Consider the following 13,083-nt stretch of genomic DNA (forward strand, 5'->3'; position numbering starts at 1 on the left):
TGCCCGCGTATGCCTCATGCGTATGGACGGGTACGTGTCGAAAATCTGCGGAATTTGTTGGACTAGTCCGATCCCCATATGCAGCGGAACTCGATGCACTTTGTGTCGTGACATATTGCAAAAACATGAACTCATTCTAATTTTTAATTTGTCAGTAAATTATATTCTATTCTGCCACAGTAGCCCTTCTGCTGGTTCGTACTAAACGGGACAGCATTCGTTCACATCTCGCATCGACAAGTCGTACAGTACAACTTCTCCCGTCGCATAAGTCTGCTCCCTTCTCGTATAACTTAATAAGCTTTCAGCAGGTACTCGCCGCAGCTCACCGTAATCGCCCCACAAGCCTTGTCGTTTTAGAGAAGCTCAGTCCAAGTCATTTGTCCCTCGTCAAATTCACTCATGTCTTTGCTCTGGACCATTTCTTTGGCATGCAAAACGTAAACTACGAGTAGTGAACGTTTGCTTACTGTCCAATATGTCCCAGACCTTGACATCTGCTGTTTTTAACAAAACAGTCAATATAATTTATGTCATGTGGGGGTGGTCATAATGTTCTGGGTCATCGGCAGAGGTAGAGATTTCAGGTCCACAGAGTACAAATCCAGACCAAGATTTTGTTTTGACCAACCAGTTAAATATAAAGAGTCACAGTCACAGAGGACTCAACTTGTTGGTTGAAACAAAATCTTGGTCTGGATTTGTACTCTCTGGACCTGAAATCTCCACCTGTGGTCATCGGTGTGTGTGTGTGTATAATGAGTGGTGAAAACCCAGCGTTTCAAACCTACTGACCATAAATACATTGAACGCGGAAAGGTGTTTGGGCAGGTAATCCGCAGCAGGTGACTGCAGCATTAAATTGTTGTACACTGACATCTGATGGCCATTTAGGAGAATGACACAAAATCGCTGCAGATGCCTGAAATACACAACACCCAGCAAAGGGTTTCGATCGTTAACGTATTAAAGGATTTACGGACTGCTACGCTGCAAAGAGATGACCTGTCAGTTATGGCTTCAGAAATCAAGAAACAAACACATTGGTCTCTTTTTTATACTGGGATGACTGGTTGGGAACAGCACATTAGCTTACTGGTTAGCACTCCAAAGTCAAACTTGAAATGTTTGCCCTGCAGTTTTGACTTTGTAGTGTGAAGGCTGTATACTCTGCTGCCCCCCCCCCCAAATCTAAAGACACGTGGTATGTGACTTGGTCTTTCTAGATTGGCATTGGCCGTAGTATATATGATCGCGAGTGTGTGGCCCGCCATGCACTGGCGCCTCTCCAGGCTGTCCCGTATCTTGTGCTTCCTGAGGTGGAGCTCCCAGTTTGCTGGACACGTGGTAACAGACCGACCATCCGAAGACTGATCCGCCATATAAGTACGTAAGTTGATGCTGCAGTTCTAACACATATACACCAGGGTGTGCCAAAGGTAAGTAAATGCAACCGCGCGAAATACGAATGGTGTGTAGTTAGAGTAAAATATCGATGGTATACTGAGCTTAGGTCCAAACTGTCGTTAAGAATAATATTTATAGTGTAGAGATGTTATTCTTTATCGATAAACACAGCAATTTTATCCACCCATTTTACAATGGTGATACTTTGTTAATCTTGCTCTCCATGAGATACACAGACAGGTGAAAGCAAGTTTGGGGGGGTCACAACGCAGGGTCAGCTAGGATGCAGTGTCTCCGCAGCTGGGGGTAAAGGGTTCTGCTCAAAGATCTACAGATATGTGACTGTTCTGCTGAGGTCATGGCTCAACCTGGCAACCTTCCGTCACAGGTACAGAGACTAAGCCCACTGAGCCCCACACTGTGCCTGTGCACACGTGCTAAAAATCCTTCATGTGTGTAATCCCAATATATATAGCCATCCTACATTTACAGCAAGGGGGTTCTGCTAAGTGAGGAAAAACAGACATAGAAGAATGAATGGAGGTACTTTGGAATGTTTTTCTTCTTACCCCATCATGAGACACACGAGGGGGGGTGAGAGCACAGGGTTAGCCAGCATGCAGCCTCCCTGGAGCTGGGGGGTTAAGGGCCTTGCTTAGGGACCCAACAGACGTAGCTATTGTACCAAGGTTGGGACTCGAAATGGCAACCTTCTGATCACAGGCATAGGGGCGTAGCTCACTGAGCCAGAAACCTCCTCCATACCTGTTTATTTTATGCAGGATCGTGGGCACAAGGCAGATAAATAACCCAGGATGGGGCGCGAACCCGTCACAGACAGGTATGGATTTTTGTATATGTCATATATATTTTGTATACATTTTGTATATATACATTTTGTATATATCAATGGTTTGACCAGCAAGGAATGTTGGATACCCAAAATTATCTGGGTACATGACAAAAAGTGATGTTGGGGGGGGCAGACGAGGAGAAGGCACTGTAAAGGCTGTCAAGTTTATATGTGTCTACTAAGATTTGTTACAGCAGTGATGGCAAGAAGTGATTAAGTGATTAAATGCCTAAGGTTGAATTTCATTGAAACCTCACATAAAATTAAATGCTTCAGAAAATATTGAATCCAGGTAGATAACAAAATTTCGTCACTTTTATTTTATGGTTACAAACACACACACTCACACACACACACACATACTCTAATGAGCCAAGCTGCCATTAGACACCAAACTTAACCAGATAGTTACCCCAGAAACAGCCCTAAAGAACATGTCTACCTTCTGTGTGGTTGTGGCTCACAGCATACTTATAGTACATACTGCATCACTGGCTTCGCCAGTTCCCTGTCTGTAATCCTCCTCCTGCTCGCTCTCCTCTTGGCCCTGCCTTTCCCCTTTTGTTCCATCACCCTCAGACAGCCTCTGCCGCCTCTCCCACCCACGCGCTGCCCGTACACCCCCACATTTCCTGTCTGCTTGCTGATACAATTACTGCCTGCTACATTAAACAACTTAAAGCTCAGATCTGTAAAACCCAATGAAAATATCACCCAGAACGACAAACACAGGACACAATGTTTCTCACAGAACCAGTAGTGTACTGTACCTTTATTGCAGTTCAAGTAGTGTGATCAGGTAGCATCTTGGAATACCTTAGAATAAAGGGTAAGTTGTGGAGTTTGCTGGATGAAATGGTTTGGCACTGGAAAAGTAACCCCCCCCCCCCCCCAGTCATGCCGACGGCTATCTTTGGCAAGCTGTTGGCTGGCTTGATGAGAGGTCCTGAATGCTCCATTGGAGGTAAGAGGAAGCAGCCCATTGTGGCAGGAGTATCCTTCAGAGGAGCTCCTGAACAGGATCCTGGGGCAGCGACGGTGGCGTCCCTCAGGCACACGCACAGCCACCCCAGGGCTCCGATTTCTTACCAGTAAACCAATTCCCTATTCCTCTTCTTTGACTTCTTCCTAGAACTTCCTGCAGATTATAGTAGCCTCATAATGTCCCTTCAGCCTCATACCTGACAGTTTTTAACCACTCTTAGGATTTTAGAAAGAGGCATCAAACAGAGAATTTAGGTGATGGATCCCTTGGTTTATTAACATGGTTTTTCAGTAGAATAATGGTAATGAATTTGACAGAAATGGTTAAATGATGTAAATCCTGACACCTGAGCTGCTGATAACATAATTTTGATTGCTTATTTGTAATCAACTTCAGTCATTTGGAAAAGTATGGCAAAATAGTTCATTAAAGGCCACTTTAGAGAAATTCCACCTGTATTCACCATCCACTGTTTTTCCAAACCAGTCACCAAATGGGGGGCTTGTGGCTGTTCTTACCTACACAGCTGGGTGTTATCTAGATAACAAAGCCCTGGGACCGAAAGTAGTTGTTTTTCTTACGCTGCTGCCCTGTTGTACCTGCTCCCGCTATTGAAAGTAGGCAGTTATTCTCACGAGTCATGAGAGATTTTCTGAGAGTTCTGCTCCCTTTTGGGTATTCATTGAGAGTTTTTTTTTTTTTTTTTTAAAAGCAACCGGCCAGCATTATGCTTGGTATCCTAGCAACTTGCCTTCAGATTCAGAGATGCTTCATATTTTCAGCGGCCTTGCAAAAACTATCCAGGACAACAGGAAATCGACCCATTGTAAAGCATCCTGTTTATTTGCAGGAGGAAAGCGCTCGCTCTGTGATGCTGCCCACTCAGTATTTTGAGGATGTGACCAACAAGCACCTTTTGCCATCCTGACTAGCTTCACAAAAACCAAGAGCAAAGCAAGCTCCACAGTCTAGGAATTGCAAAGAGACCTACATGGTTCCACCATGAAATGAAGAAAAAAAAAGATCATTTAAGGCTTCTGAAATAGCAAAGTATTTCACAATATGGATCCCACCTTTCTAGGATTTGTGAATCACATAGAAGAAACTTTGATTTCTGGTCTCAGTTTAAAAGATTTCCCTGAGTTATTTATTCAAAGCGACTTAGAGGAGCTGCCAGTTTCGGCACATCCCGAACCCTTCCCTACCCAGTCCTAGGGGACCCTAGACAGTCTATGTTTTTGCTCCATACCAGTTCACAATGTTGGGAAACACTGGCTTATGGACCCAACAACAAACAGAAAACTTGTAGCAGTACTGTGGTTTTGTATGGACTGTACTGTATCGATGGAAAGGTCCACTGAAGTGTGTATAGCAAAGGAACAGTATAAAAGGAGACTTGAACATGTGACATGAAGGCATTCGTTACAAACCAGAAGACAAACACAAGATCCCAGGAAAGACTGGTGCAGTTTGTTTTTTAATTGGTTTAGAAACTAGAAACCTGCCCTGGCTGAAATCCATAGGGCAACTGCATGTTTGGCCAAGCACCAACCCCCCCGACAACCCCCCCCCCCCCCCCGACACCCAGCCAGCATCCACCTGGCCTAGTACCTCAATTTCAAGTCATAAGAACTTTATCAAAAAGAGGACACAGGGATGTGACATCGGTAACTGCATGTTTTAGAAAAAGAAAATCATAAAAAACGGAGAAGCATTTTTACGTCTTTAAGCTGCAATAAATACTGACCATAGACTTCTTTCCTGTACATGGACATAAGATTTTAGTCTTTAGTGATATAAAAAATATGACTTCAGTGCATTTTCTTTGCAAATCTTCTCTTCTCATCCGCTTCCACGGCTCCTTCGCTCTTTAACATTTTAACTTTTGCCATTTACCCTGACTTTAGAAATGGCCAAGAAGGAAAACAATATATATATATATATATATATATATATATGCTCTACGTCTTCCTCAAACACTCGCCCATCTAAACACAAAAATATATGAAAAAAAATTCACAGCCTTTTAAACTTTTTCTCTACATTTCAAGCAACAAACCATGACATGAAAGGCACAATAAACTACGTTTTTAGTAATACTGAACAAGAGACGAACGAAACTGGAATTATTGTCATGTTCTGTATTGGTTTTGGTCATTTACAAATATATGTATATTCATCATATAGATCATATATATTGTAACAGATATTAAGATAGGAAGATAAATAAAGGAACAGAGATAGATAGAAATAGTATTGGCAATAAAGGTGCATCTTATTACAATCCTAAATATTGCAGAAGGACGAAAACAAACGTAGGTAAACAACAGTGTCATAAATTGTATAAAAACGAAACCATAAAAAATAACAACAACAAAAAATATTAACAACAAACATCTGCAATGATCCTGTACACAGAATCAGGGCGGAGTTTTAAGTGCTTCCTGTTGTGTTGTTTTTGCTCTGGCCCACCCTGGCCTCGACTCCTGATCCGCTGGCCCCTCCCCGAGCTGGCTCCGGGACACGCCCACCGTGCAGCACCCCAGTTGGGCACTTGCTCTCAGGGGGCGGGCTAGTCCTGTGAGTGGGAGGAGCCTGCAGGCTAGGAGAGGGATGCGAGGGCCTTTCAGGCTCAGAGCTGCTTTCCTCAGTCTGTGCGTCTGCTGCCTCAGTGGCCAAAGTGCTAGTCTGCGACTGAGTGCATAAGCTGCCATATTGCTTCGTGCCCGTGTCTTTGGGCTCCTCCACCCCCATCTCAGGAACATGTTCTTTCGGGGGGACTTGGCCTTTGCTTGTGCAAAACCCTGATTGGCTAGTTCCAGCTTCCTCGCTTTGCGGCCCACGGTCCCCCAGAATCCCAGCCCGTGGCCCCTCGGCCTTGCCTGGGGACTGGCTCGGGCCCGTCCTCCAGGGTGAGGGGGGCGAGGCACCACTGGGGCACCGGAGCAGTCTGGGGTGGGCACTGGGTCGGGGTTGCACCATCTGAATGCCCCCGATGGGGATCATGAGGCAGGGCATCCGGGTCAGCTGCTGCGAGTGCAGTGGCAGGTGACTGAAGGTGCGGTCTGCAGTCCGGGGTGGCGTGTGGCCCAGGAACTCCCCTGGCGTGAACCGCAGAGTGGGGGAAGGTGGGCTGGCATCCGTAGGGATCAGCCTTTCACGAGGGTAGCTAATCTGCTCCTTAAAGAAAATGGTAGGGGAGGGAGGGGTGTCAATGTCACACAACATAGCACAAGCTACAGTCACTGCGCCACCAGTTACAAGAACATTCACTGCTGGCAAGACGCAGGTTAGATAGACAAAGAGACCCTGAGGCCTGTATGGGGCTGTGCTACTGTCTAGAGGGAAAACATGTATGTGATTATTCAGGTGTGAGCATGGTTAAGCGGGCTTTGAGTTTAGGACCCTGAGGAGCGCGGTGTGGTGACCGCCATGTTTAAACCCTTTTATAGGAATGGTAAAAATAACAGCAGTTTTTAACTTTAGATTTTTATTTTTGATATCTGCTGATCTTTGAGCTGAAAACTGCCATCTACCACATACTTACATGTATATATTTACAAGCTGTACAGAAATAAATGTCAAGGTCTATATAAAGATTTCAATGAAGTATACAGAATAATTTCCACCAAATTCTTCCAACTGCATAGAATAATAGATTAACATTAAAGAATTCCATATATATTTAATTCATCTACATGCACTGATTGCATGAAATGTGCAGTACACTGTTTGTATGTGTTAAGTGGGAATGGCAGTGCTCACTTTGCCTTCTGACAGTCATGCTAAGTGCATTAAGTGTGAATGTACAGCATCAGTACAGACTCACCTGCCAGCCCTCGCTGGCTTCTGTGCTGCCCTCCGTTTCCCTGGCATGCTGGCCAGTGGAGCTCTGGGCTCTGTGGCAGCCCACCGAGGGAGCGGGTGAGGCCAGGCCTCGGGGCCCCGCGTAACGGCCCGGGGACAGCGAGCCAAGGGGCGACAGCGGCCGAATCGGGGACAGACCCCGCTCAGGGGATGGAGACAGGTGGCGGCCAGGGGAGGACAGGTCCAGCCTGGGAGAGAGGCACCGTAGGGGGGATGCCTCCCGGGGCCCCGGTGACAGGCGGCAGAGGGGGGAGCCCTCGCCGCTGGGGGAGAAGGCCCTGGGTGAGGCTTCCCAGCGGCACCGCGAGAACAGCACCCTCTTGTTGCCAGGGGAGGCAGTCCTCCCACTAGGCCAGGGCCTCCTTGGTGACGGGTAGTCCTGCTGTGTCAAGCCCACCTCACTCTCCTCAGAGGTATCCCTCTGGGGCGGCTGCCCACTGTCCGAGCGACCGCCGCTGGAAAGCCGTGTGTCTGGAGAGCAGGATGAAGGAGGCTCGTCATGTGAAGACGACTCTTCTTCTTCCTCCTCTTCCTCATTGTCGTCGTCATCCTCGGAGTCTTCCACATCAGAGAACTGATGCTCGTCCTGGTCCTCTGAGCCTCCGGCCTGTTCCTCGCTGCCCCCAACTGGTCGGCGTGAAAACAGTGGACATTAACGTGTGGACATTCTCAGCCCTTCACTACATGAATCCAAATATCCCAGCTGAGACAGAGCACAGGGTTCTAACGAGGACGCAAATCTGGACAGAACAAGCCCAATGTGGCTCTAAGGAAGGTTACCTGCACCGGAAAGCTGGCTTATAAATAGCCAGGACAAGTGAGGGGGCTTTAATTATAACAGAATCACGACTGCTCCATTCACAAGCTGCGTCTGGCGGTTGCAGAGACGAGCGGCCTTTTAATGGGCCCGACCTTGGCTTGCAGCACTCTCAGCCCCCACCGGGGGGAGCCAGTCTGAATGAGGTGGTGGGATCGGGGCGGGGTGCTGCTGAACTATATTTACAGCACTGAATGGAGTGTACTGCATGGAGAGGCCGATCCCCCTTATAGCTGCCAGGCTCTTACATCTGCTGCCGTGGCCTTGGGACCATTGTGTGCCAGTCAGCGCTTCCCACAATGCACCGGGAGGGATGACTCAATGAAAGTTCTTGTTAAGTGCTTCATTATTCACTTATCCCTTTTTTTACCTTCCCTTGACAACGGGTAGCGAATAAATTACTTTCCATTATGTAATCTTTCTCAAACGGCCTGCCGAAGCCACCAGCTGTAAAAAGTTTCAGGGGGCCAAAGTGAACTATTTCCCGTGAACGTGCCTGAACCAGCTGGCTCGCTGGGTTGCTCTCCCGCCTCATGCCTCCAAGGTTGTGGGCTCAAATTCCACCGTTTCTGTGTGCTTGTGTGTTCTCCTTGGGTTGTGTTACAGTTACTCTGCTCATAATATGTTTGGATACATACCCCTTTGGATTGGTACCCTATGATGGACTGGCACCCCAGCTAAGGTGTGATGGGCTCCAAGCCACCCCTACATGTACAACCCTGTACTGGATAAGCAATTTGAAGATGCCTATGCTACACTGCAAAAAATGCAGGAAAATTAGCAAGATGCTAATGAGATAAATTTTTGCAGGAGCAGTATAGCAAAGAAGTACGATGTTTCTGGCCACTGCAGATGAAGCAGGAATGTGTGTGTGGGTTTCACTGGATATCCTCCCTAGTACTGGATTGTACTCCAAATCAAAAGAACACAGTATTTTATACACAGTTCAGCTCATTGTCTAGTAGTGTTTTGTGACACAGAGGAAGTCAAAATAAGTGGACCTGTCAATTAATGCAATGTGAAACAGGAAGTCCCACCTCCTTCCTCGGCCTCCAGCTCGTCCAAGGAGGACCCAGAGACCCCCATCTCCTGGCATTTCTTGCCATGGGCCTTGGACTTCATATGTTTGGTGAGGTTCCCTGCAACGTAAGGTAAGTGGGTCTCAGTGGGTGGGGGTGGAGATCCAGCTGTGATACCCCCCCCTCCACAGTAATACATGGCCATCGCCCACCTTTGGTCTTGAAGGCGAAGTTGCAGTGCCTACAGACATAGGGCCGCAGGTCGGTGTGTGTGCGGATGTGCTTTCTCAGCATACTGGGCTTCTTGCAGCGAATACCGCACTCCTCACACACGTACTTGCCACGGCCGCGCCCACGCACGTACACGTACTCCTCGTTGGACTTGTATCTAGGAGTGAGCGAGAGAGAGAGAGAGAGAGAGAGAGAGAGAGAGGATTAGTAGTGAAGCCGACGGCATCGGGCATGTGCGGGTGGGTGGGGGGGGGCGCAGATGGGTGAGGGCAAGTGTGTGGGAGGACAGAAGGTGAGGGGGGTGGGAGCGAAAACTGAGTGGGAGACAGAAGTGAGAAGACGGAAGGGGGGGGCAGAGGAGAGAAAAATGGTGGGGGGTGGGGGGGGGGGCGCACCCCAGGAGGGACCAGGGGTATGATAAGCTGGACAGAGAGAAGGCTAGTGGCCAAGATGACACGGGACACGGGCAGCGAGGCTCTGCGTAGCACAGAGGAGGCCAGGAGAGCAGGAGGAGAGCCTTTCTCAGCCGGCAGGGCCATCTGGCAGGAGCCCAGCTGAGGCCGCAGAACCTGCTGCCACAGAACCTCCCTAGCAGTGCAGCCTCTCAGAAATGCAATTCACAGGCCAGGTGGGCCTGGGGTTCCGGTAGCGCAGGTTCACGCCCTCAGGGCCGTGGGCTCGGCTGGCATCCTGAGCTCCATGCATGCAGCTTGCATGTTCCCCTGTGCTCAGACGTGTCAGATTCACATCCCGCATAACTGTGGCAGCTCGATGCGGAAGCCCCCAGAAAGCAGATGGGCAGGGTGAGAGCGTGACCCGCTGGTCAGTCCGGAGATGCGCTCAATGTAAGTGCCGCAATCGGCAGGAGGCAGGCAGGATGCCTCCAAAGAGCATTCACACGTAGACTGCTGCTTGGGCAGCGGGCCGGAGTCACTGACAGACCACCCCCCTTACACCCCATCGCTTAGTGCCAGCCCGACTCACCAGCAGGAGGCTTTACATGAGTTGCCTGGCAACCGAGAACCCAGAAGCATGCATTCATCCTCATTTATCTCGATGGTACCCAGACGCTGCTGTCAGAAACCGTAGCTTTGCTTATGATCTGCTTACGAACTGCCATGTGCTTCCTCATCTCGCTGGAGACCCAGAGTCTGCAGAAGCTGGGAACTGAAGGGGGCACAGGGATTGGGGGGGGGGGGCTGCTCATCGCTGTCACTCACAGACAGACACACAGAGACGTTCATGACCCCTCTGACACACCACAGTGTCCAATCAGAAGGAGGAAAGCACACGAATAGTGTGTGTGTGTGTGTGTGTGTGTGTGTGTGTCGGGGGGTCCAGGCTGCTTTTGGAGCAGACGGTTTGTGTCAGAGACGGTGGGGGGGCCTCGACCACGGCTCTGATTGACACCCCTGTGAGAGTCCTTATTTTACTGCCTGTCACTCTACACTATCTTTTCGTATTTTCTTATAGTAAAAACAATTATGTATTTCATAATTTCTCTATCGTCTTGCTTGCTAGCAGGGGCGGGGGGGGGGGGGGGGGGGGGCATCTCTCAAATGCCCAGGTATCCCTGTCTTCCCAAATACCTGCCTGGTACAGTAACATTCATACACAGAAGGGACATTTCAAACTGAACCACAAGGACGGCCACTCTGGCCATCTGCCTGTGGGGTGAGAGAGAAGAATTTTTATCCCAGTGCAGACAGACAGAGACACAAACACACAGCTGCAGCCAGACAGAAACCACCTGACATAATCATGCCAGTTTTCAGGTCTGAGGTTGGTGGGATTCTCAAGGACGGAGCAACAACCCAGCGGCTAATGTGCTCCTTCATAAGCGTAAAACCCAGCAGGCCTGCGGACACAGAGGGCTTATTTTGGATGAGGCCACAACGGTGCTCCAGGTACCACCCTCACTGGTGTTTCAGCGGTGGAAAATCTCCCTGACTTTCCTGTTACGGGTCAGTGATGTGACCGTTAACGTGATAACCGAGAGTAACTTACAAGGGGTACCAGCAGCTGAGGTAAACAAGCAGCTTAAACAGCACCTCACATTATGAGCAGACTGCATAGAGGCTAAGTAACTGTCACTTCTAATCCTGCCAGAGGAATGGCTGTTGTACCCTTGAGGTAGGAACTGAATATGAATGATCCCATATGAATGGCAAGTGTGCTGTTGCAGTAAAGTGGGAAATTAACAGGAAAAAAGTTAAATGAATAATGTGCAGCCGAGGGAATGTGTAATCACAGTTATATTACTAATTGCAGTGATAGAAACCCTGTAAAGTCCCTCCATTAAACACAAATACTTAATAAGGGCAACTGAAAGATCTTAATGTCATGTTATAGCACCCGACAAAAGCTCACAGGGGCCACATAACCAGCAGAGGGCCCCAAGGGCTGGGAAGGCTGCTTCAAACAGGGAGGCCCCCAGGGGGCTCCCATTAACCGAGGGCCCACCTCTTTTGCTCACTGCGTAACCACTGTACGCCCATCCCCACCCACACACCAACCCCCAATCCTCAGCCGCCCCAGCAACTGAAAGCTCATTTTAGCTGCTGTAACACGATGGCGCGGCTGGAAAATTCTAACCCCCCCCCCCCCGCACACACACACACACACACACACACACACACACACACACACACACACACACACACACACACCTGGCAAAGGCTGCCAGTAACAACAGCAGAAATGGGGCGGGACAGCCTCATCCACACAGTTGCCAAAAATAAACCAATAAACTGGGGGCGGGGGGGGGACACATCACACTACACTCCAAGCAAGTCTGCTGTAGCACCCTATAAAAATCATGTTTACGCTGGCTTGTTAATATTTACCAGACTATTACGCTTGTGGGAAGGTGGTGGGGCTTATTTCTGCTTCTGAGGTCCATTCTGGAAAAGGTACCAGAATGGTATGGAACCCAATTTAGGGTTGTCGTCCTCAAAAATGAATCCAAAAGCTTATATGTCTGTACTTCCAAGTTCCAATAAAAAGCTGCAAAGTTCCATTTAAAAATATTGCAACAGTAGATAACATACAGGTGTGTGTGTGCGTGTGTGTGTATGTACACTCAGTTACAAGTGACAAAATAAATTACGCGCCCAGAAGTAATGGTCTGATTTGGATGTAATCTGCTACATGTGCACACCAGCGACGGGTATGTAAATGATTCGATTTGCAAGGAGCTGGCATATCTAGTGACCAGACACAGAGGGTGCCTCGTAGACACATTAGACAGCATTACTATCACTTGATGGAGTTGATAGGCGTCCCATTGTGGGTTTGCATGCGGTCGGGTGGCCGTATTGTGCAACTGCCCGGCATGTGGGGAATGCAGATGTTACAGTCGCCTGATGTTGGAACCAAAGGGCACGTGAGGGCACCCACACACGAGGTGAAGGTTCCGGTCGCTCAAGACAAATCACACCAAGGGAGGATCATTGTACTGTGCGGCAGGCATTACAGAACTCTGCGCCTGCCATCTGGTCACAAGTATTGGACTTTCTGCCATCCCACATAGTGTCTTGATGACTGGCATTAAGCATACTATGGGTTCACCATTCCATACGTAGGCTGCCGTTAGCCCCAGTGCAGAAATGGCTGCATTTGGAGTGATGCCTTAACTGAGAGGCATGGACTGGTGACGAGTGGCGTCGTACAATGCTCGGCGATGAATCTTGATTCTGCATTACCACGGATGACCGTTTTGTGCGCTTATGGTGGCACCAAGTGGAGAGGCCAATGTTGTGGAGAGACACATTGGCATTTGTCCTGGCATCATGGATTGGGGAGCCATAGGGTATGACATCATGGTGTGGGGAGCCATAGGGTATGACATCATGGTGTGGGGAGCCATAGGGTATGACATCATGGTGTGGGGAGCCATAGGGTA

At 48.7% G+C, this 13,083-nt stretch overlaps 1 protein-coding gene across 11 annotated transcripts in view; it reads right to left on the reverse strand.

Moving 5' to 3' along the window:
- Positions 1-4,832: 4,832 nt before the first annotated feature.
- LOC125748732 (transcription factor HIVEP3) overlaps positions 4,833-13,083 on the reverse strand; it is a 98,442-nt gene continuing 90,191 nt past the window's right edge. For all 11 annotated transcript variants that reach the window (XM_049025246.1, XM_049025243.1, XM_049025245.1 and 8 more), the window contains 4 exons: positions 9,161-9,336; positions 8,967-9,068; positions 7,075-7,739; positions 4,833-6,425 (listed from right to left, as the gene is read on the reverse strand). In XM_049025246.1, coding sequence (XP_048881203.1) covers positions 5,679-6,425; positions 7,075-7,739; positions 8,967-9,068; positions 9,161-9,336 — 1,690 coding nt within the window. In that variant the 3' untranslated portion in view covers positions 4,833-5,678. The remainder of the gene's footprint in view (positions 6,426-7,074; positions 7,740-8,966; positions 9,069-9,160; positions 9,337-13,083) is intronic.

This window comes from Brienomyrus brachyistius, chromosome 9, assembly GCF_023856365.1.
Source record: "Brienomyrus brachyistius isolate T26 chromosome 9, BBRACH_0.4, whole genome shotgun sequence".
In the NCBI taxonomy this organism is placed as follows: domain Eukaryota; kingdom Metazoa; phylum Chordata; class Actinopteri; order Osteoglossiformes; family Mormyridae; genus Brienomyrus; species Brienomyrus brachyistius.